This window comes from Peromyscus leucopus, chromosome 23 (assembly GCF_004664715.2).
Source record: "Peromyscus leucopus breed LL Stock chromosome 23, UCI_PerLeu_2.1, whole genome shotgun sequence".
In the NCBI taxonomy this organism is placed as follows: Eukaryota; Metazoa; Chordata; class Mammalia; order Rodentia; family Cricetidae; genus Peromyscus; species Peromyscus leucopus.
The window spans coordinates 1191467-1216654 of NC_051082.1; the positions used below are offsets into that span (position 1 = coordinate 1191467).

A 25188-nucleotide genomic window follows, 5' to 3' on the forward strand; every position below is an offset into this window, starting at 1 on the left:
CACAGAGCCAAATGCAGAGTTAAAAGCCCAAGAGGTCAGAGCATTAGCTAAGAGCTGAGACTTAAAACCGCCTTCTTACCCTTCACAGATGCTGTCATCCTTCCCCTCAGAAAGAGAGCTACTTTCTGTGTATCTGTTTTTTATTGGCTTTCTGTTCTGCATTCTCATTGGTTATAAATCCAACCACATGACCTCCTCATCACTGCCTGTCTATACAGACCTCCAGGTCTTCTATGGTTGGTATTGAGATTAAAGGTGTGGCCAGGGGTGGTGGCGCACGCCTTTAATCCCAGCACTCGGGAGGCAGAGGCAGGTGGATCTCTGTGAGTTCAAGGCCAGCCTGGGCTACCAAGTGAGTTCCAGGAAAGGCGCAAAGCTACACGGAGAAACCCTGTCTCAAAAAACCAAAAAAAAAAAAAAAAAAAAAAAAAAAATATTTTAAAAAAAAAAAAAGAAGAGATTAAAGGTGTGTGTGTGTGTGTGTCTCCATGCTGGTGGTGTCCTTGAACACATAGAGATCTGCCTGTCATGTGATCAGGATTAAGGGCGTGTGCTACTACTGCCAGACTTCTGCTATGGCTTGCTATTAGCTCTGACCCCCAGGCAACTTTATTTATTAACATACAAATAAAATCACATTTCAGTACAAATAAAGCTGAACAGGAAAAATACAAAATGTAGAGTTTCAGAAGAAAAGGCGCACAGGAAGTATAATAGAGCTAAGTGCTGTGTTCAAGGAGATAAACAGATCAATGAAAAGCCAGTTGCTAAATGGAATAAAGGGAGTGGTGACCTAAGAGCAGGATTTTACCCAGCTAAGCTTCCAGCTTGTGAAAAGGAATTAAAAAAAAAGCTTAAGCAGTGAAGGAAACCATTGAAAGCAGAAAGCTGATACAGATGTGTTGGGGATTATTATTATTATTATTATTATTATTATTTGGTTTTTCCAGACAGGCTTTCTCTGTGTAGCTTTGCGCCTTTTTTGGAACTCTCTTATGGAGACCAGGCTGGCCTCGAACTCACAAAGATCCGCCTGCCTCTGCCTCCCAAGTGCTGGGATTAAAGGTGTGTGCCATCACCGCCCAGCAGGGAATATTATTTTAAGGTGTGTTACTTTTGTTTATGTTGCATTTGTTTAACTCTGTGAAGCTTTGTTACTGTGCCTGTCTAAAACACCTGATGGTCTAATAAAGAGCTGAAAGGTCAATAGTGAGGCAGGAGAGAGAAATAGGCAGGGCTGGCAGGCAGAAAAAATATATAGAAGGAGAAATCTGGGAGAAGGAGGAGGACTCCAGGGACCAGCCACCTAGCTACATATCAAGCCATGGAGGAAGAGTAAGATTTATAGAAGTAAGAGAACAGGAAAAGCTCAGAGGCAAAAGGTAGATGGAATACTTTAAAGATAAGAAAAGCTGACAAGAAACAAGCCAAACTAGGCTGAGCATTTATAATTAAGAATAAGCCTCCATGTGTGATTTATTTGGGAGCGGGTTGGTGGGCCCCCCAAAAGAGCAAAAACAACCAACAAAGATGTAATTGAACAAGGGGGGGAGCATTGTTGGACAGCAGCAATCCATTATCAAATGATCACAGTATCATGTGCTAGCAGGCCTAAGCCGGTCCTGAGGGCACAAGCAAGTTACATGAAGATGCCCAAATGCCTATGGTTTCTCTTCCAGTTGCAATGCCATCTACTTCTGAGCATGCAGCTATGGCCTCATGGGGTATGCTGTGTGATCAGTTGACTGAGAAACGTAAGACGAGTAGGATTTCCTTTACTGTTGGTTCTGTACTGTCTTAGTCACTTTGATTCCTGTGACAAAGCATAGTAACTAAGGCAACTTATAAAAGAAAGCATTTAACTTGGGACTCATGGTTCCAGAGGGTTAGAATTCATGACCATCATGGTGGGATGCATGGCAGCAGTAGGTAGGCATGGCAGTGGAGCAGCAGCTGAGAACTTACATCATCCATAAGCATGAGGTAGAGAGAGAACTTACTGGGAATGGCATGGGCTTTTGAAACCTCAAGGCCCACCCCTAGTGATAAACCTCCTCCAACAAAGCTGCACCTCCTAATCCTTCCCAAACAGTTCCACCAACTGGGGACCAAGCATTTACATATATGAGCCTATGGGAACCATTCTCCATCAAACCACCACATGTACACTCCAAGCATCATCTGGAAGTGGACAGGTGCAGCATTATAGCCCTTTTCTGAGACAATCGTGAAAGACTGCAGAGAAGGAAATCTTTATAATGGGCAGAACTTTGGACAGTGCACATAGTTGTACATTCTGCTTGGAAGGAGAAATGGCCAAAAAAAAAAAAAAAAAAAAAGAAGAAGGAGAAATGGCCAGTTGTGTGATTATTTACTGATTCATGGGCTGTAGCCAATGGTTTGGCTGTGGCCAGGGACTTGGAAAGATCATGGTGAGAAAAACTTTTGAGGAAGAAGTTTGTGGCTACATCTCTTCAAATGGGCAAAGGATGTGAAGATACTTGTGTCCCATGTAAGTGTTCATTGAAATGTGACTTCAGCAGAGGAGTAGTTCAGTAATCAAGTAGATAGGATTACATGTTCTGTGGACAGTCAGCCTCTTCCATGGCTGTCCCTGCTGTTGCCCAGTAGATCTTGAACAAAGTAGACATGGTGGCAGTAAGGTTATGGATGGGCTCGACAACATGGCCTTCCACTCACCAAGGCTGATCTGGCTACAGCTGTTGCTGAGTGCCAGATCTGCCAACAGCAGAGGCCAACACTGGGCCCCAGTATGGCCCCCTTCCAAGGGATGAGTAGCCAGTGACCTGGTGGCAGGTTGATTATATTAAAGCACTTCCTTTGTGGACAGGAAGAAGTTGTCTCTGATATGACTTTTTACTTCCCTGACTCTAACAACTCCACTAAAAGACCTGTTGACTTGATGAATCAGTTTAGTCAGCTATTAGGATGCAAAGTTGGCCTACGAAGACCAGTAGCATTTTTGTATACCAATTATGAACTAGCTAAGAAGGACATCAGGGAAATAATTCTGTTCATAGAAACCTCAAAAAAGAAAAGAAAAATAGAAAAAAAAGACCTAGTCTAAGCCTATCTTAGCCAAGGATGTAAAAGACCTCTCTAGGGAAAATTATAAGCAATAAAGAAAGAAATTGTTGTTGAAATCTAACTTTAAGGCATGGTGGTATGATAAGATACAGGAGGTTATTGCAATGTTTTTGTATCTGTGGAGATTTGCTTTGTGACCAAGCATGTGATCAATTTTTGAGAAGGTTCCATGGGGTGCTGAGAAAAAGGTATATTCTTTTGTATTAGGATGGAATGTTCTGTAGATATCTATTACGTCCATTTGAGTCATAACATCTGTTAGGTTCTTTATTTCTTTGTTAAGTTTCAGTCTGGTAGAACTGTCTTTTGGTGAAAGTGGTGTGTTGAAATATCCCACTACTAATGTGTGGGGTTTGATGTGTGATTTAAGCTTTAGTAATGTTTCTTTTTATAAATGTGGGTGCCTTTGTATTTGGGGCATAAATGTTCAGAATTGAGACTTCATTTTGGTGGATTTTTTCTGTGATAAATATGTAATGGCCATCCTGATCTCTTTCAATTGATTTTAGTTTGAAGTCTATTTTATTAGATGTTAGGATAGCTACACCAGCTTGCTTCTTAAGTCCATTTGATTGGAAAGTCTTTTCCTAGCCCTTTACTCTGAGGTAGTGTCCGTCTTTAAAGTTAAGGTGTGTTTCTTGTATGCAGCAGAAGGATGGATCCTGTTTTCTTATCCATTCTGTTTGTGTCTTTTTATAGGTGAGTTGAGACCATTGATATTGATGGATATTAATGACCAGTGACTGTTAATTTCTGTTATTTTTTTTTTTTGTGGTAGTGTTGCATTTTCCTTCTTTGGTATTTGTTGTGGGATTATCTATTGCTTGAGTTTTCATGGGTGTGTTTAGCTTCTTTAGGTTGGATTTTTCCTTTTAGTGCTTTCTGTGGCCAAATTAACCAAAAGGCAAGGAGAGAGCATCCAAATTAACAAAATCAGAAATGAAAAGGGAGATATACCAACAGACAATGAGGAAATCCAGAGAAGCATCAGGTCATAATTCAAAAACCTGTACTCCACAAAATTGGAAAATCTAGAACAAATGGACAATTTTCTGGATAGATACCACATACCAAAGTTAAATCAAGACCAGATAAACTATTTAAATAGATCAATAACCCCTAAAGAAATAGAAACAGTCATCAAAAGTCTCCCAACCAAAAAAAGCCCAGGACCAGATGGTTTCAGTGCAGAATTCTACTAGATTTTCAAAGAAGAATTAATTCCAGTACTCTTCAAATTGTTCCACACAATAGAAACAAAAGGAACACTACCAAACTCTTTTTATGAGGCTACAATTACCCTGATACCCAAACCACACAAAGATGCAACAAAGAAAGAGAATTACAGACCAATCTCCCTCATGAACATTGATGCAAAAATACTCAACAAAATATTGGCAAACCGAATCCAAGAACACATCAAAAAAATTATTCACCATGACCAAGTAGGCTTCATCCCAGGGATGCAAGGATGGTTCAACATACGAAAATCTGTCAATGTAATACACCATATAAACAAACTGAAAGGAAAAAAAAAACACACATGATCATCTCATTAGATACTGAAAAAGCCTTTGACAAAATCCAACACCCCTTCATGATAAAGGTCTTAGAGAGATCAGGAATACAAGGAACCTTCCTAAACATAATAAAGGCAATTTACAGCAAGCCAACAGCCACTGTCAAATTAAATGAAGAGAAACTCAAAGCGATTCCACTAAATTCAGGAACAAGACAAGGCTGTCCACTCTCTCCATATTTATTCAATATAGTACTAGAAGTTATAGCTAGAGCAATAAGACAACAAAAGGAGATCAAAGGGATACAAATTGGCAAGGAAGAAGTCAAACTTTCACTATTTGCAGATGATATGATAGTATACGTAAGTTACCCCCAAAATTTTACCAGGGGACTCCTACAGCTGATAAACACCTTCAGTAAGTGGCAGTATACAAGATCAACTCAAAAAATCAGTAGCCCTCCTATGCAGAAATGATAAAAGGGCTGAGAAAGAAGTCAGAGAAATATCACCCTTTACAATAGCCACAAATAATATAAAATACCTTGGGATAACACTAACTAAACAAGTGAAGGACCTGTTTGATAAGAACTTTAAATCTCTAAAGAAAGAAATTGAAGATATCAGAAAATGGAAGGATCTCCCATGCTCATGGATAGGTAGGATTAACACAGTAAAAATGGCAATCTTGCCAAAAGCAATCTACAGATTCAATGCAATCCCCATCAAAATCCCAACACAATTCTTCACAGACTTGGAAAGAAAAATACTCAACTTCATATAGAAAAAAAAATTACCCAGGATAGCTAAAAGAATCCTGTATAATAAAGCAACCTCTGGAGGCATCACCATCCCTAACTTCAAGCTCTACTATAGAGCTATAGTAATAAAAACAGCTTGGTACTGGTATAAAACCCGACATACGGACCAATGGAATTGAATTGAAGACCCTGACATTAATCCATGCACATATGAACACCTGGTTTTTGACAAAGGAGCCAAAACTATACAATGGAAAAAAGAAAGTATCTTCAACAAATGGTGTTGGCATAACGATGTCAATATGTAAAAGATTACAAATAGATCCATATCTGTCACCATGCACAAAACTCAAGTCCAAGTGGATCAAAGACCTCAACATAAATCCAATTACAGTAAACATAATAGAAGAGAAAGTGCACATTGGCACAGGAGATTATTTCCTAAATATAACACCAGCAGCACAGACACTGAACACAACAATTAATAAATGGGACCCCTTGAAGCTGAGAAGCTTTTGTTGGGCAAAAGACACGGTCCTTAATAAGACAAGAAAAAAAAAAAATGGGAAAAGACCTTCACCAACCCCACATCTGACAGAGGACTGATCTCCAAAGTATATAAAGAACTCAAGAAACTGGACATCAAAATACTGAACAATCCAATTAAAAAATGGGCTAAAGAGCTAAACAGAGAACTCTCAAAAGAAGAATCACAAATGGCTGAAAGACATTTAAAGAAATGCTCAACACCCGTAATCATCAGAGAAATGCAAATCAAAAACGACTCTGAGATACCATCTTACACCTGTCAGAATGGCTATGATCAAAAACACTGATGACAGTCTATGTTGGAGGGGATGTGGAGCAAAGGGAACACTCCTCCACTGTTGGTGGGAGTGCAAACTTGTACAACCACTGTGGAAATCAGTATGGCGGTTTCTCAGAAAATTGGGAGTCGATCTACCTCAAGACCCAGTCATATCACTCTTGGGCATATATTCAAGGAATGTTCAATCATACCACAAAGATATATGCTCAACTATGTTCATAGCAGCACTGTTCGTAATAGCCAGAACCTGGAAACAACCTAGAAGCTTGTCAACAGAAGAATGGATTAAGAAAATGTGATACATAGACACAATGGAGTACTACTCAGCAGAGAAAAAAAATGACAGCATGAAATTTGCAGGCAAAAGGATGGAACTGGAAAGTATCATCCTGAGTGAGGTAACCCTAACCCAGAAGGAAAAACATGGTATGTTCTCACTCATAAGTGGATACTAGATATAAAGCAAAGAAAAATCAGACCACAACCCATAGAACCAGGGGGACCCTAGGATGACTGTGGCTTATAATAAGTTTTGGTTTTACTCAGTTACTAGGCAAGCCTCAATGAAACATTTCACTATTAGGATAAGAATTTGTACTGTTTCAAGCTGATAATAGAAAAATAAATAAATATATAAAAATGAGAAAAAATGAGGAAGACATCGTAAGAGTGAGAGTGTTGAGTGGATACTGTCAAAAGGGCCATGTTGACTGCATCGGTTACTTCTCTGTGAAAAAAACACCATGGCCAAGGCAACTTACAAAAGTTTATTTTGGCTTTTGGTTCCAAAGGTTGAGAGTCCATCATGTCAGGGTTGGGGTTGGAGCAGGGGTGGTGCTTGAAGCAGGATGCCGAGAGCTTACATCGTGAATCACCAGTACAGGAAGAGAGCGAGCTAGCAAAGCTGGACTTCCTAGATGTGTCTAGATAATGTAACCAATGGGACCAAGCGTTCAAATGCAGTAACCTATGGGGACATTCTCCCTCAAACCACCATATTCCATTCCTTGATCTTCATAGGTTCCTAGCCATATCATACTGCAAAATGCATGCAGTTCAAAGTTTCCAAAATCTTTATTGTCTTTCAGTTTCAACACCATTTAAACATAAAGTCTCCCTTTCCTTTTTTTTTTAATTCTCTTTTTTTGTGGGGCAGTCACAAGGGTTGGGATTGGACCTAGGAGGACTGGGAAGTGAGTGTGATTGTGGTGTAAGAAATTACCAAATAGGCGGGGTGGGGAGGGGGAAAAAGAAATTACCAAATAACCAATACAAATATTATGTTGGAAAAAAATTTAAAAGTAAAGTCTCTTCCGAGTCTCAATGCAGTCTCTTAATTGTAACCTCCTAAGAAAAGTATATACTTCCAAAATATGATAGCCTGCTGGGTGTGGTGGCACACACCTTTAATCCTAGCACTCAGGAGGCAGAGCCAGGCAGATCTCTGTGTGTTCGAGGCCAGCCAAGACTAGAGAGAACATATTTTAAAAACCAATTCTGCTTCTTTAGCCAGCTTGCTCTGGGTATCCTGTCTCTGCCTCCTGAATATGAAGATTACTGGTGGCCACCACACCTGTCAAGTTTTTTACATGGGATTTAGAGATCCAAACTCCAGTTTGGATGCTTCCAAGACAAGTTTGTTGTCCACTGAGCTATATCCCCCTCCTGTATATGTCCATTTAAGGTACTGTTAGCTGTTTCAAGGAAAGCTTATTTGTTAGAAGGACAAAAGTCAACTTAGAGAAGCAGAATTGGTTAACTCTAGATTCAGAAAGAGACTGTGCCTCAATGAGTAAGATACCTGACATCAGCTCCAGGCCTCAGGAACCTGTGTGGACTGTCTGAACTCATGACGATTTCTTTGTTTGTAGATCCCTCTCTTTGGTGCTAAGACTATTGCCCAGAGAAGTCCTGATGAACCAGCACTGAGCAAAGCTGAATTTGTTGAGAAAGTCCGTCAGAGTAACCAGGCCTGTCATGATGGAGACTTCCACACAGCTATTGTTTTGTATAATGAAGCCCTGGCAGTTGACCCTCAGAACTGCATTTTATATAGCAATAGATCTGCAGCCTACATGAAAACCCAGCAGTACCACAAGGCATTGGATGATGCAATCAAAGCCCGACTCCTCAATCCCAAGTGGCCAAAGGTAGCAGTTTTATTTACTTTCACAGAATTGTCTGTTTTGATATTGTAGGATAACATTTCATTGATTCAGTACAGATACTCATTCATATAATCAGTACTTCAGCAAAATCTACAGTGACCCAAAGCCAGCAACCACCTTTCTTGAGCGGTTTTGTAAGTTTGCTTTCTGTCCACGTTTAATTCTTTCCCTGCTTGTGTTAGATTTTGGTGTATCTTATTGATGAGTTACAGGATCTATTCAGGTTTTAGACATCTTTTTTCATGCAAGTGTTTAGATGTTGTATAGCGACTGTATTTATCTCCTTCAATTTAAAATGAACTTAGTCAGGTGGTGGTGCACACCTTTAACCGCAGCACTCGGAGGCAGAGGCAGGTGGATCTCTGTCAGTTTGAGGTCAGCCTGGTCTACAGAGCAAGTTCCAGGCCAGCCAAGGCTACACAGAGAAATCTTGTCTCTGTGAACAAACAAAACAAAACAAACAAAAAGAATGATGTTTAATCAGGGAAATCTCAGCTAAAAATAAATCATAATTATATTCCCTTGAGCACTGCCTGGTGCAAGTTGGTGATTTTGTTTTGTTCATAAAGATAACTTCTTAACTTAATGATAGCATTGTTATTTTATATCTGTATAATTAATATATATATATATATATATATATATATATATATATGTATCCTAAGTTGAAAATAACTTAAGTGAGAAATAAATAAACTGGCTATGGTGGTATATACATCACCCAGTATTCAGGAGGACAAGGCAGGATGATCATGAGCTTAAGTTTAATAAAAACAAAACATAACACATATTAAAAATACATAGTCTACCAAATATCATAGCTTAGTTTAGTCTACCTATAATGTGCTCAGTGCACTTAGGATGGCAGTTAGACAAAATTGTTTAAAACAATTGGGTATGGTGTTCAAGCTTGTAATTCTAGCACTCAAAAAGGAGGATTTCCCGTCTGAGGCTAGCCTGGCCTGCACAGAAAGTTCTCTAAGACAGCCTGGACTTCATAGCAAGCCTTGTGTTAAAAACAGACAGATGATGGCATTTCTGGATGGAGATGGCAGGTGTGACAGTGGAGGGGAAAGGCTGGAGCTTGCAATACTAGGGGAGCATGAAGCCATGTGAAGCCATGAGGTCATGCAGGGCTGAGTTGCCTGGGCACACATATCCTTCACAGAGGATAGAGGGAACAGATATTTCTGGCTGAAACTCAGTCTCAGACATTTCTACCAATTTGACTAAAAGTTGAGCTATGAAGTTTGGATGGTTGCCTTTTCCTCAGATGGTTTGAAATCAAAGCAGCAAAATTGATATAAAAGGGCAAAGCATCCAGAAAAGAAGATTATTCGGAGTTGCTGGCTGGTGGTCTCTGGGGATGTTGACATCTCCAAATGCCATGTGTCTTGTGCCTGATTCTGGCCACAGGACTCAGTGATGGACACATCAGCATTTAGGAGATGCTAAGAGGGCTCCTGTTTTTGAATCTTTCCAAATACCTACCTGTTGTGAGAGATCTGAGCTTCATATCCATTAACACTTTTTGCGTCAGAGACTTAGAGGTGGCAAACAGAGTGAGGCGTCATCTGGCCATCTGCAGAGGGTTTTCTACTCCATCCCGCATGTGTGTTGTCTACAAGAAGTTGGCCTTTCTGTGCATTACGTGCTCCAGCACACGCGTCTAGACCCCAAGGACCACCAAAGCTGTGCTGTCTCTGACTTCTCTCTGGATTCTGCCTTCCCTGTCACAGCTGTCCATCCCCGCCCCCCCAGACAGGTTTCTCTGTGTAGTCCTGGCTGTCCTGGAACTCGCTCTGTAGACTAGGCTGGACTGGAACTCACTGAGATCCACCTGCCTCTTTCTCCTGAGTGCTGGATTAAAGGCCTGTGTCACCACCTGCCCGGCTCCTGTCACAGCTTCTTACAGTGTCAGTGTGATTATGTTACCAATGCTTAGGGGCAGGCCAGGTGTTTCCAGGTTCTTGGCTTCTTGTTCAACAATGAAATAAAAGCCCACACAGATTTCAAAGTCACTCATTACTTGATTTAGAACAAAGCAATAGAATACCTCAGAACACACTGTAAGAGAGCCATGGGCCACATGAGTGAGATTTCTCAAGGCTTCAGGTTATTGCCCGCAGGAAGGAGCAGCTGCTTACTAAGGGACAAAGTTTGGTGGTTCTATCTGTATCCATTGATAGGTCATATAATAATTTTTCTGCTACACACTTCCCTTCCCACAATGCATCAGATTTTAGTCATGTGCATGCCCAGTTATACAGAAACATAAGATTATAAATAGGAAGACAGAGCCAGGCAGATCTCAGTGAGTTCGAGGCCAGCCTGGTCTATAGAGTGAGATCCAGGACAGGCACCAAAACTACACAGAGAAACCCTTTCTGGGGTGGGGTGGGGGGGACAAAAACAAACAAACAAGCAAAAAACAGGACTGGTGACTGGAATGTAGCAAATTTGACCTTGGAGAACCATCCATGGATCTTCAACCTGAGCAAGTGAGGCTTAGTGGGGAGATTTCATTTATGAAGTTTTGTCTACTTACAAAGTCTTCATTGAACTCCTTTTGGCTTTTGATATGTAAATGCAGTTTCTGATGTTATTTTGGTAATAAAAGTACATCCTTTCTCTCGGTGGTTAAGTTCATACTTCCTTAACTAGGAAGTGACTGCTGCTTAGGATAATACCCTTGTTTGGGGCAATGGTGGACATGATTTAAAGCTCCTCTGCTACAGTCAGAATTGCTTTGATGATGGCAAGTACTTGTGACCAGTAAGACAGATTTGTTTTTTCTTTTTAATTTGTTTATTATTTGTGTATATGCATGCTCATGTATGTTATTCACAAGTGTAGAGGTCAGAGGATAATTGTGGAGTCAATTCTGTCAACACAAAAATATAACTTACCTCAAAGGGGACAAGAGGGGTGCTGGAGAGATGGCTCAGGGGTTAAGAGCACTGACTGTTCTTCCAGAGGATCTGAGTTCAATTCCAAGCACATGGCAGCTCACACCTGTCTGTAACTCCAGTTTCAGGGGGCTCCAACACCCATGGCAAAAACACAAATGCACATAAAAATAAATAAAAAATATTAAAAAAAGGGGGGCACGACAAGAGATAGTTATTTTGGGGCCAAATATGATAAAAGTACAGGAACAAATACCACATTCCAATGAGGCAGCAATTTAATGAACATTCTGTACTCAGAGTAGAGAAAGCTATAAATGAAGACATTTTCAGTGAGTACAGTAGTGAATACATTGGGTAGGCAGGCTATAGCAAAACAGAGCTCTGCTGTGTGCCTTAGATGCTATCAGTAATCTTCGACCTTCATTACAATCTAGGGGTCTTGGTCATGTTTCTCTGCCAGTTAAAAAGTTAAAAGGCAGGAAAAGTATCAAGAGCAACAGCTAGCAGTGGAGAAATCTCAAAACCACAAACAGGAGCAGACAGAATCAGCAGAGGAGTCCTGAAGCTGAAAGTCCAGCCCCCCCCCCCCCCGGGGGTTTTAAAGTCTCTGGAGGTCTTCCTCTCCTAGTATAGGGTTGGTCAGTTTGAAGAGAGACAGGGCAGCTGATTGGTTCACAACTGCTGTGCCTATATGTCCTGGTCTTGGTTCACATCTGCTGTGCATATATGTGCTGGTCTTGGTTCACATCTGCTGTGCATATATGTCCTGGTCTTGGTTCACAACTGTTGTGCATATATGTCCTGGTCTTGGTTCACAACTGTTGTGCCTGTGTGTCTGGTCTTGGTTCACAACTGCTGTGCCTGTGTGTCTGGTCTTGGTTCACAACTGCTATGCATATGTATCCTGGTCTTGGTCCACAACTGTTGTGCATATGTATCCTGGTCTTGGTTCACAACTGTTGTGCATATGTATCCTGGTCTTGGTTCACAACTGTTGTGCATATGTGTCCTGGTCTGGCCTTGAGCTCATTGGGCCTGTCCATTAGCAGGGGGCCCTACTGGCAGGGGAAAATGCCCACAAGGCTTTTGTTTTGAGCTGGCAGCCTTTTGTTTGAGGTGAGGAGGGAGAGGAAGTCATCTTTGAAGTCCCCACTTTGTCAACTGCCCACGGCTCCCCTCACTGTCCCTCTGTCTACTAGGAGTCTGTCTGACTCCTACTCCCCACTCTTACTGGTGGAAACTAGGGTTTTGTTAAGCTAAACTATCCCAAGAAGTTTTATCTGTGATGTTAGGTCTGACACAGAAGTGAGCAAGGAATGGCTATTGAGTTGTCTAAATAGCAATTGTAAAAGATATTTATTAAAGATAGATTCTTAAGCAGGCTGTGGAGCTGCCATGTTCCAGACTCTACATGGTCACTAAAGTTTTAATTAGCTGGTAGGTTTGAGTTTGAAGAGAATCCTTTCTGGGAAGTTGTCTTTTAGTTCTCTCCTTTATGTGGGCTCCTGGGAGTGAATTCAGTTCTTTAGGTTTGTGCTTTAGTAAGACAAATTTTCATGAAGTTATGTGGTAGAAGATGTTAACAGCAGCTGAATCAGAGGCCTATGTCAGGTCCAAAAGAAACTCAGGACAAATGGCTAACTGGGGTCTGCTATTGTACCAGAGCCCCTGCTGACCTCCAGGCTCACTCAGTAGCCATGGCTCCTCCCAGCTCTTCTTACCCCACCTCTACCCTAAACTCCAGCGTAAGGGCTGTCTGTCTTCCTGCAGCGTCTCATTCCTATCTAACTTTGCCATTATTCCTATGCAGCCCCTTCCCACCCCTGCTTGGTCCTCTCCTACTCTGGATGCTTCCAGATGCTTCTGATTATCCTTCCTCTCACATCTACAGTAAAACCTTCCCCTCAACCGTACCTTGGAGTGGTCATGTCCTCACTTTATACACTATGTATGGAGACACATGACTCTCTCTTGCACCTGGTTGAGGCAGGGTCTCACTGGTTCCGTGGTGTTGGTGTTGGGTACTCTAGGCTGGCTGGCGCATGGGCTTCTGGTGATTCTCTTGCCTCCCAATGTGCTGTAGGGTGGTTGGGATTACAGCCTTACCCAGCAGGGATGAGGGCTTCTCTGTAGCTGGGTAGATGGTGCCTGGTTCTAATCAGTCTCTCTCTCTCTCTCTCTCTCTCTCTCTCTCTCTCTCTCTCTCTCTCTCTCACACACACACACACACACACACACACACACACACACACTGTAGCAGATAGTGAAAGGATACAAGTTTATTGGGGCAAGAGCAAAGTGGAAGAAAGTGGAAGAGTGAAAGGCTGTCTTGGAGTGGGGACATTAGAGGCAGACAGACAGACAGACAGAAAACAAGAGGAGCAAGAGCAAGAGAGGGGCTGACAGTCGGGTACTTCTAAGGGGTGCGTGCATCACATAGCTGAAGGGGAAGGGCCCCTGGCATCTCGTAGCTGCCTCGGTGGCTGCCGCTGCTGCCACTGCTGGCGCCTTTGTGGGAACTAACAGATAGTACAAGTGATCGCTGTGTGCTTTTCATCTGGATCCCCACTTTTTTTTTTTTTTTTTTGGTTTTCCGAGATAGGGTTTCTTTGTGTAGTTTTGGTGCCTGTCCTGGATCTCGCTCTGTAGACCAGGCTGGCCTTGAACTCACAGAGATCCGCCTGGCTCTGCCGAGTGCTGGGATTAAAGGCGTGCACCACCACCACCGCCGCCGCCGCCGCCGCCACCGCTGCCGCCACCACCACCCAGCTGGATCCCCTACTTTTAACATTTTACCATATTTGGTTGATAGCTCTTTCTGACTATATAATTTTTATTGTTATTTTTGGAACCATTTGAGACTAAATTGAAGACAAATTGTCTTGCCACTTCTAAATCCTTCAGTATATATTGAGAATATTCTGCCATATAACAACAGTGCAAACCTTAAAACCAGAACATTAACATTAATATAATAATACTGTCCAATCCATAGACCCCATTCACATTTCAGTGAATTGCTCAAGGAATGTCCTTTATGAACATAATTTATTTTCTGGCCCAAATACATTACTAGTTGGAAAGAAATGTATCAGACGAAAATTTCAAACCTCTATCACCTATCCACATTTTAAGTAACTTACTTGATGTACTAGATTTCATCATTTTTTGGCTCTTAATTGTAAATTTCCTTGGTCGGTGCCTTAACCTTTGACCACTGTAGTAAAAAACCAGAAACATGTATTCCTTGCCTTTTGTTTTTGACTCTGCTTTTGCCCATCCTACATGTAATGCATTGGTGCTGGTTTTTTGGAAAGCTTGGAAATCTCTTGATTCTGTGAGCCAAATCATCTCTTTGTTGCTTAGCTTGAAAATAAAGGAATTAGAAACATTTTTTTGTGTGTGTCTTTGCTTGCTTCCAGGTCATACCAGGTGCCTCTTCTCTACAGGAGTTAGCCACAATATGTCAGAATAGGAATTGTCTTTTAGAGAAATTTTGTATGTCAGCCAGCATCAGGGCTGTAAGAAACACACTGAAGAGAGCGAGAGACACACTGTGCTCTGTCCTGAATGTGCTTGGGTGAATGTTCTCTCGAGTTATTTTGGATTATGCTTGTGCTTACAGTCTTTGTAATCTTAGTATAAAGTCTCATTGGATAGCTGCTCGTTATTTTACAAATGAATAAGTTAAGAAAAATCATGGCCAACATTTGGGACCAGTTGGCAACTCTGTGGAGCAGAGTTCATTATGATTCTGATTAATGATACCTAGAAGTAAACAGGTTAAGATTTGGTTGGTTTCTTAGTTACTTTTCTATTGCTGTGATGAGACATCCTGACCAAAGCATTTAATTGGAATTGGGGCTTGCTTTAAAGGGTATGGCCATCTTTTAATCTCACTGTTCGAGAATAAGACTACTGCCACAATTTTGGGGCCAAATTTGAAGTGAGCTTTATTAAATACTGGCCAAGAAGATGGACACTGGCCATGTCCATACCTGGGATTCCCAGGGAATGGCTGTGAATTATGTTAAGCAAAACCTACAAGGATATGTAGGTCCCACCTTTTTCCAACTGGGAGAAAGCATACATCCTGATGTACTTCCTGCCTGTGTACCTCCTGCCTATGTGTGTATATCCTGTGCAGTTGGGGCAACCAACCTTGATTCTGAAACTTCAAAGCCCATCCCCAGTGACACATCATCTTTTAACAAGGTCACTCCTCTTAATCCTTTTTAAAAATAGTTCTAACAACTAGGGACTAAGCATTCAAATGTATGAGTTTTTGGGGGTCCATCGTCAATCAGACCAGCACAGTTTCTAAACAGGTCTAAGAGTTAGACTTAAAGGCACTCTAAACTCTGATGACCGCTGCATGTATGTTTACACTCATCTTTCTAGAGCAGCCTGAGTCTTGACTGGGGTTGTGCAAAATAAAAAAATCAGTTACGTATTTCTTACTCCAAGAGCCAAGAAGCAGGACATAAGTCACAGTCATAGGAAAACCAAAGTGTAGCCTCCTAAGAAGCTCAGCGTCAGACACTTGGGATTCATTTGTGATCTTACAGGGCTTGGGGAGCTCGGCCTCCAGAGCTCTGCCATTCCCAGTGCGCTGAGCTCCTCTCACAGGCTCAGACTGCACTCGCAGCTGCTGCTGCTGTCCTTGGTGGTCATCGCATGGCACTGGCATCTCCAAAATGCTGCAGTCTCTACTGCAACTCGGCTGCACCTTCACCAGTAGCTTCTGCTGACTCTTCAGGGACTCTGATCCTGCCACATGGTGCCAAGCCTTGGTTTTCCTCTATGCACCGTCACCAAGTCCTCTCTGGGTTCCAAGCCTCAACTGCTCTCTCAGACTCCTCATGACTTCAAAACCCTGAATCACCTGAGAGACTCTTACACATTATCAAGTTCAATGCAAAGTACAGCCTTGCCCTCTCTGGACTGCACTTCTGTGTGCTGCCTTGAGGAAGCACTTCCCAAGCTTATGCCTCCATGATACTGATCTCTTCTTATTCACAGCTGATGCTTCAGCTTCAGCTGACCAGTCTGTTCCAGTAAAGGTTTCACTTAGTGGTCCTTGTCTCCTGTTAATCACAGATGACTCTTAGCCCCTGTTTAAGGGACTCTCAAATTTACCTTTGAAACTTCATAGGCTCCATGTCTACACTGTTCTCACAATAGCTTTTTAAGTTCTGAACTTTTCTGGCTTTTTCTAACCCAAAGTTCCAATGTCCTTCTGAAATCCTCCTCAAAACATGATTAGGTCTGTCACAGCAACATCCCATGGACCTGGTAGCACAATTGATTTTACTCAGTCTTCTGGAGGAACAGAATCAAGGGGTTGAAAAAATTAAGTCATCTTTAAAATAGTAGCAACAGCTAAGTCACACCAAACTGTTGGCTACAGTCCATGAATTAGTGAACAATTACACATCTGGCCATTTCTCCTCCCTAACAAATCTACAACTGTATGCACTGCCTAAAGTTTTATCTCATGTAAACATTTCCCTCTGAAGTCTTTCAGGATTTTCCCAGAAAAGAGCTATAATGCCGTGGCTATCCACTTCTGGTGCTGCACAGAGTGAAGAACCACCAGTTAACTGTGCCGCAGTCTCTCTTCCTCAGCCATCTAAGCTATAGGGCACACCCCATAAACCAGTAGGTGAACGCTATTTGGAGCCTTTGGCAGTCCCGTAGGTCAATCCCAGGAGAGGCCCATAGGATTTTGGAGCAAGACCATCTATAGATAACTGTTCTTTTGAGAGACAGCTCTTGGCCTGTTAGTAGGGCCTTAGTGAAAACTGAACATTGACCATGGGCCACCAGGTCACCCTGCAGCCTGAGCTGTCCTTTATGAACAGGGTATTATTACACCCACCAAACCATAAAGTCACACATCACAGCAACCATCCAACAAATTGGAGTGGTATAGATGTGATCTGGTTGGGAACACAGCCAGATCCTGAGGTAACAAGTATGTTACATGAAGTTGTCTAAATATTATGGTTCCTATTCCTGTCACAGTGCCTTCTATCTCCAAGCATCCGTCTGTCCATGGGTAGCACTGTCCCCCAGTGAACTTGGCCCTCCCATATCATATCAATCATTTATCCAGAAATGACCTACAGACTTGCCTCCAGAAAGTCTGATGGAGGCATTTTCTCAGTTGAGGTTCTTCTTCCCAGATAACTCTAGCTTGTGTCAAGTCAACAACACAAAACAAAAGTGACCCTCATAGGCTCATGTATTTGAACACTTGGTCCCTAGTTGATGGTGCTGCTTGGAGAGGTTTAGCAGGTGTGGTCTTGCCAGAAGAAGCAGGTCACCAGAAGTGGACTTTGTTTTTTTCCAGTTTTTTCTCTTTGTTTTGTGCTTGAGGTTCAAGAGCTCTCAGCTTCTGTTCCTGCTGACTGCTTGCTGCCATGATGAACCCATCCTTGTTCATGCTGTTTATCACAGCAACAGAAAAGCAGTCTTATAGCCAACTAAAGGTCTCAATATCCAGTGTTTTCTGTTTGATGAGAATCATTGGGTACTCTTGGTTTTCAGATACCCCCATGGGCTGAGTTACTTTGATCAGTCAGAATTAGACCTTGGTTCAGGTTTATGAAACATTGTGTCAAATTAATTTTAAAGATTGTACAAGTGGGATCATAAATACAGCATTCTTTTCAAATAGAGAAGGAATTAAAAAGTGACTCAAAGGTTGGTTACCAAAGGGTCAGCATTTGAGAATGTCCTTCCTACCTACTAGATAATAACAAAACCCTTTGCTTATGTAGGCTTGAAAATATAGGCTAATTCCTTCAATTAGATGGAGATAAAAGGTTTGTTTTTTCTTTTAAAAATAGGAGAATTTTATATGGCTTTTTTGTGCTATGCTCAAGTTTAATACAATTTACTCTTTAAAGGAGTGAGTATGGACTCTTTCATGTAAATCATATGTGGTTTTATTTATTTACTTTTTGTTGTTTTGTTTTGTGTTTTTGAGACAGACTCTAAGTATATTGCTGGTTTTGAACCAATGGGTTTAAGCAATCCTCTTGCCTTAGCCTCCTGAAAGCACTGGAAATATAGGCATGTGTCATAGTGCCTTGCTCCTGTGTTACTTTGTAGCTTCATAGTATCATAGACATATAGTTTTGCTCTGTTATTATTAACTTGTAAGAATCTCACATGTGCTTGTAATTGCAGTTTTCATTGAATAAGCTCTTTGTATTAACAGGTTAAGCAGTGATTCTGTTGTTTGTTATTGTTTGTGGTACTTGAGATTGAACCTAATACCTCACACATGGTAAGCAAACACTACTGCTCAGCTACATCTATACTCCAAGGTTTGCCTTTTTATGTCCAAGTGGATAGAGGAATTCTGCTGTGTCTCCATGTTTCATATGCTCTGTAAATTTTTATGACAGTATTTAATAAATGGTTGCATATGTAGCACTGTATCAGCTATTCCTTGATTATCAGTAATTTATACATTGTTATCTGGGTATGGTAGCACAAGCCTATGTATGACTTTTAGCACTTAGATAGATGAGACAGGAGAATAAGTATGAAGTCAGCCCAGGTTACATAGTAAGAGCCTGTATTAAAAAAAAAAGGGGGGGGGGCTGAAGAGATGGCTCAGAGGTTAAGAGCACTGACTGTTCTTCCAGAGGTCCTGAGTTCAATTCCCAGCACCCACATGGTGGTTGAAAACCATCTGTAATGAGATCTGGCTCCCTCTTCTGGCCTGCAGGGATACATACAAACAGAACACGGTATACATAATAAATAAATAAATCTTTAAAAAATAAATAAATAAAACAGAACCAAAAATGTAGTACATTTGAAATTTCTCTTTAGACAGTGTTTCTGTAGTACTGTTTAAAATGTCCAGATTCTGTTTTCATTATCTCAGATTTTCTCCTTAGTTCAATGTATGAGACCAACATGGTGGATGTTTTTTTCCATGTTGTATAGGTAAGAAAAACTGAGTTCAGGAGGGACTGCGGTTTAACAAAATGAGTTGGTATATGTGGAAGTTCTTTGTAAAATATAAAAGACTAAAACATGAATATTGTATTTCTGTACATTAGGCTCTTGTTAAACTTAGTCTTATTTTGAGTCCAGTATTCTTGGTCCCTGTGTTATATATTTTTCCATATAAGTAGATCATATTAGTTGCCATGTTGTTAGTACAAACTGTAATTTTGTTGGTATTCACTGCAATAGTGAATAGTGCAGTGTGTTTTACAGGATAATTTTTGGTCAGGTTATGTTTCTGCCTCAATACTGAAGATAAGTCTTAGCTCTTTCCACTGGTCACCTCTTAGTTTAGGAAACAGTGATGAAATTGTATTTAGATATCAAACTAAAATACAAACTCAAATTTTTTTATTTTTATTTTATTTTACAATACTATTCAGTTCTACCTAACAGCCACAGATTCCCTTGTTCTCTCCCTTCCTGCCCCCCTCCCCTTCCCCCCAGCCTACCCCCCATTCCCACCTCCTCCAGATCAAGGTCTCCCCCGAGGACTGGGATCTACCTGATAGACTCAGTCCAGGCAGGTCCAGTCCCTTCCTCCCAGACTGAGCCAAGCGTCCCTGCATAAGTCCCAGGTTTCAAACATCTAACCACTGCCTAGATGCCTCCCAAACAGATCAAGCCAATCGACTGTCTCACCTATTCAGAGGGCCTGATCCAGTTGGGGGCCCCTCAGCCTTTGGTTCATAGTTCATGTGTTTCCATTCGTTTGGTTATTTGTCCCTGTGCTTTATCCAACCTTGGTTTCAACAATTCTCGCTCATATAAACCCTCCTCTTTCTCACTAATTAGACTCCCAGCACTCCACCCGGGGCCTAGCATCCAGAAACCCTTGGATGGGGTTTCTGGCACCAAACTCAAATTTTTGTGTATATAGTTTCTTTTGTAGAGATTTGGGTATTTTTGTAACAAAATGGTATGCCGGGTGGTGGTGGTGCATGCTTTTAATCCCAGCACTCGGGAGGCAGAGCCAGGCGGATCTCTGTGAGTTTGAGGCCAGCCTGGTCTACAAAGCGAGTTCCAGGAAAGGCGCAAAGCTAAACAGAGAAACCCTGTCTTGAAAAACCAAAATAAATAAATAAAATAAAAATGGTATAAGCTAAATAATCAGGGAATGGCATAGAAAGAATGACTGTTACCAGGTGTGAGAGAATGAGGAGAAATAACATGTTGTTTAATAAGTACAGGTTTCATTTCATCAGATGAAAAGTTCTGGGCTTGTACAACAACATGAAAATAAGACTACAGGAACCAGTACTCGAAACTGTCAAAGATGACGAGTCTTGTCTTACCATGCTTTTTATGACAAGCCAATCTCAAAAATATAAAATACATGCAGTTTAGCAAATGTTCAGAACCTGCTACCTAGAATGGAAATGATAATGTTTCCTTTGCAGTGATTATTTGTGAAATTAAGTGTAACTGCATTTTAGCATTATTCTTGATGCAAAAGCCTGGAATGTTCTGGAATACAGATAATCCTATTAGGTGAAATATGACCCTGACACTAGTGCTATATTTTGTTCAGTTAATATGGTGAGCAGTATTCTTTTATATATATATATATATATATATATATATATATATATATATATATAAAATTTTACAATACCATTCAGTTCTACATATCAGCCATGGGTTCCCCTATTCTCCCCCCTCCCACCCCCTCCCTTACCCCCAGCCTACCCTCCATTCCCACCTCTTCCAGGACAAGTCCTCCCCGAGGACTGCGATCAACCTGGTAAACTCAGTCCAGGGAGGTGCAGTCCCTTCCTCCCAGACTGAGCCAAGTGTCCCTGCATAAGCTCCAGGTTTCAAACAGCCAACTCATGCAATGAGCACAGGGCTTGGTCCACTGCCTAGTTGCCTCCCAACCTGATCAAGCCAATCAACTGTCTCACCTATTCAGAGGGCCTGATCCAGCTGGGGGCCCCTCAGCCTTTGGTTCATAGTTCATGTGTTTCCATTCATTTGGCTATTTTTTTTCAATAATTGAGTAAAACTGAAATTTATTATAAGCCACAGTTGTCCTAGGGACCTCCATGCTATATATATAGCCTCCATGGTTCTATGGGTTGTGGTCTGATTGTTCTTTATTTTATATCTAGAATCCACCTATGAGTGAGTACATACCATAACTGTCTTTCTGGGTTTGGGTTACCTCACTCAGGATGATTTTTTCTCATTCCATCCATTTGCCTGCAAATTTCATGCTTTCATTGTTTTTCTCGTGAGCAGTATTCTTATACAATGCTTTTTTCATTCTGGTTTCCATAGTAAGAGGAAAAGATTTATTATGTTTAATGGTTCTCCCATGTTTTTACCCAGGAGCTTCCCTTCCAGACGTCTGCCTGGCACTCATTGTAAGCTACTTAGAGATACATGACTAAGTGATGAGCCTAAAATCTGTGTAGTCACCTGTAACTTCAGGTATCATGCAGAAGTGCTCCCCTCTCTTCCCCTGTCATTAAGATGTCAGTGGATGCTCTTGCTTTATCTTTTAGTCTGAGAATAAAACTAAAAGTAACTTTTCACTGTAAAGTAATTTATTAAAAAGGGAAAGCTCCCCAGCTAATAGCCTAGTAATTTTCTAAGTATTAATTTTGCTTTTAGTGCTACATATTAGGCATTCAAAGCAATTTAAATCAGAAGTGTACTATATACTTAATTGTTTAGAGTTTTTATTAGTATATATTAATTATGAACAATAATAGATGTCATTATGACATTTCTATTCATATATATGATGTAGTTTGATTAGTCACCCCCATTTCCCTTTCTTGGCTCCCTTCCCCTCCCACCAATCCTTTCCACTTCCCAATTAGTTCCCATTTACTTTCATGCCATTGTGTGTGAACCAGTTAAATTAGGGTTACCTGCTGGAGTGTGAGTGAAGTAACTTAGCAGTGGCGTGTGACAGCATGTTGAAAGATCTGATCTTGTCTGCATGTGTTCAGGTGCGTAATGGCATGTCAGCCTAGAAGACAGCCGTGTGGAGCACTTTGCCTCTTATGATATTTTAGATGTGCTCTAACAAATAAAGCTTGCCTGAAGATGAGAGAAGCAGAGCAGCCAACCACTACTTCTTACCTCTACGAAATCCTCAGCCTGACAGGGGTCTCAGCTCCTGTCTTCTCCTGCCTTACATTCCTCTCTCTGCCCAGCCATATCACTTCCTGTCTCCACTTCCCTGGTGCTGGGATTAAAGGTGTGTGCTCCACTGCCTGGCCTCTATGGCTAACTAGTGGCTGGCTCTGATTTTCAGCTTTCATCCTGATATCTGATTCCAGGTTTTTATTAATAAGACCAATTAGGATTTACACTATAGCCTCTTTCTCAGGGTCTCTACGCTGTGCATTGTAGAACTATAAATAATGTTTTCTTCTCACTTAGAATAAAATTCTTATCATGACCCAAGAAAACCCTGATTTGGTGTCTGATTTTGTCTTTTATTGGTCATGTTTGTCTACCATACTCCAATCACAGTCTTCTCTCACACACACCTGAAGAGGCCATAAGAAGGCACTCAGATTCCTTGGAGCTGGAGTTACAGGTAGCTGTGAGATTCCAGATGTAGGCACTAAGAGCTGAATTTGGGTCCTCTGGGAGAGCATCAAGTGCTCTTAACCACTGAGTTTTCTCTCCATCCCTCAATGGCTCTTTTTACTATCCTATTTTGTTTCTTGGTCATCTTTTGCTACTTAGGATATGTTCCACAGGAGTGGGAAACTTGTTTCTCTCTGTTTTTCCTTTCTTACATTGCATCCCTGTGTCTGCAGTGGTGAATGACATGTACTAGATCCTACTAGTGTATTGAACAGATAACTGAACGATTCTTTGCTGTGTCTTGCTAAGCGCTTGCATGTTTCCCAGCGTCCTGTGAAGGAGCAGAGTTTAGTCAGGGAGATTGACAGAGCAATAACCATAACGCGAATGTGTTAAGTCCTGTGACAGAGGAATCTGTTCTATGCAATGGAGCCACACCTGAGAGAATATCAGTGTTTTCTAGGGATGGGTCAAAGAGGTGAATTAATGCATTAGGGCTTTACGTCTTACATTTAGTCATTCTCTGGAGTTATTTTACTGGTTAGTTACTGACTAGTTCTGGAATCACTAACTCCACTCACCAGTGAATATTTACTTTTTTCTGAAGAATGTTTTTCAGATTAATCATTTGAGGGCCAGGCCATAGTGGCACATGCCTTTAATCCCAGCATTTGGGAGGCAGAGGCAGGCAGATCTCTGAGTTCAAGGCCAGCCTGGTCTACAGAGCAAGTTCCAGGACATCCAAGGCTACACAGAGAAACCCTGCCTCAAAAAACCAAAAACCAAAACCAAACAAAACAAAAAAATCATTTGACCTTGTCTAAGTGCTTTGAAAATATAGGATACTGCATGCAGGAAAAAAAAAAAACAAAAATTTGCATAGACTTGAGCTGGAGAGATGGCCCAGCAGTTAAGAGCACTGATTGCTCTTCCAGAGGTCCTGAGTTCAATTCCCAGCAACTACATGGTGGCTCACAACCACCTGTAATGAGATCTGGTGCCCTCTTCTGGCTTTCAGGGACATATGCAGGTAGAACATTGTATACATAATAAATAAATCTTTTTAAAAAATGCACAGACTTATGCAAAAAAAAAAAAAAAAAAGAAAGCATAGGATTCTATATAGGCCCTGATATTCTTAATTGTACAAGCAGCTGCTTTTTATAATTTTTATTTTTTTTACTTAGGTTTTGATTATTCAAATAGAAATAACGCTTTTTAAAAAGAGTATTTTCAGGGGCTGGAGAGATGGTTTTGTGGTTAATAATAGCACTTGCAGAGGACCTGAGTTTGGGTTCCCAGCTCTCAGGGTAAGCAGCTCACAACCACCTGTAACTCAGGCTCCAAGGAGATCTGAACTCTCTCTTTGCTTCCCCCAACACGAATATAAAAATAAATCTTTTCAGAAGTTAGGATGATGACTCAGTTAGTAAAATGGTTTGATCCCTAAAACCCATGTAAAAAAAAGAGCCCAGGTGTGCTGCTGCATGCTTGAAATCCCCGTGATGGGAGTTATTGGCCAGCCAGGTTAGCCTATGAGGTGAGTCCAGGCTAGTGCTGTGCCAACCATCCTGTATCTCCCAAAAAGAGGTGATGGCACCTGAAGGTTGATATCCAGAGTTTTCCTCTGACCTCTGTGCGTGTGCACACATGAGGAATTTTAGGAAAAGCCTAGTAGATATTTAAAAGACCTATATGGATCTGTATTATATTGCTAGTGGAATGTATCTGAACTTTGTACTTACTCTGATACAATTTTCTCAGTAGTAATCCACCCTCATCCCCTGGAGGCAGCAGTAGGCACACTGAGCAGGATCGCCAGTCTGCTAGCAGCTGGGTGCCTGACACTGCTCCTCCTCCTCCTCTTCTTCTTCTTTTTTTTTTTTTTTTTCCAGAGCTGAGGACTGAACCCAGGGCCTTGTGCTTCCTAGGCAAGTGCTCTACCACTGAGCTAAACCCCCAACCCATGACTGCTCTTCTTACTCATGAGATGTGAGGATTTCAAGAGCTAGTGCAACTCCCCCTTTCTTTTACTGTTATATTATGTTGTGTTTGATGCTCAGAGAGAGCTTTTCCTCTTTCAGTACTTGGAGCATAATAATATGCAATGATTGTTGTATGCACAGGAATACTTAATTTTACTTCATTATATTACACTATATTATAGATTTTTTAAAAATGTGTATAGATTTAAATTTTTATAAATTGAACCCTTTTTAAAATTTGGGCTGAGGATGTAGCTCAGCTTATAGATCGTGAGGCCCTTGGTTCCACCCCTGGCACTACATAAATTCTGCCTGTTGACACAGGC

The 25188-nt window shown here is 41.2% G+C and overlaps 1 protein-coding gene across 2 annotated transcripts in view; it reads left to right on the forward strand.

The window, feature by feature from the left end:
- Ttc28 (tetratricopeptide repeat domain 28) overlaps positions 1-25188 on the forward strand; it is a 433645-nt gene that overhangs the window by 13572 nt on the left and 394885 nt on the right. For both annotated transcript variants that reach the window (XM_028860613.1, XM_028860614.1), the window contains exon 2: positions 8089-8367. In XM_028860613.1, the coding sequence (XP_028716446.1) occupies positions 8089-8367 (279 nt within the window). The remainder of the gene's footprint in view (positions 1-8088; positions 8368-25188) is intronic.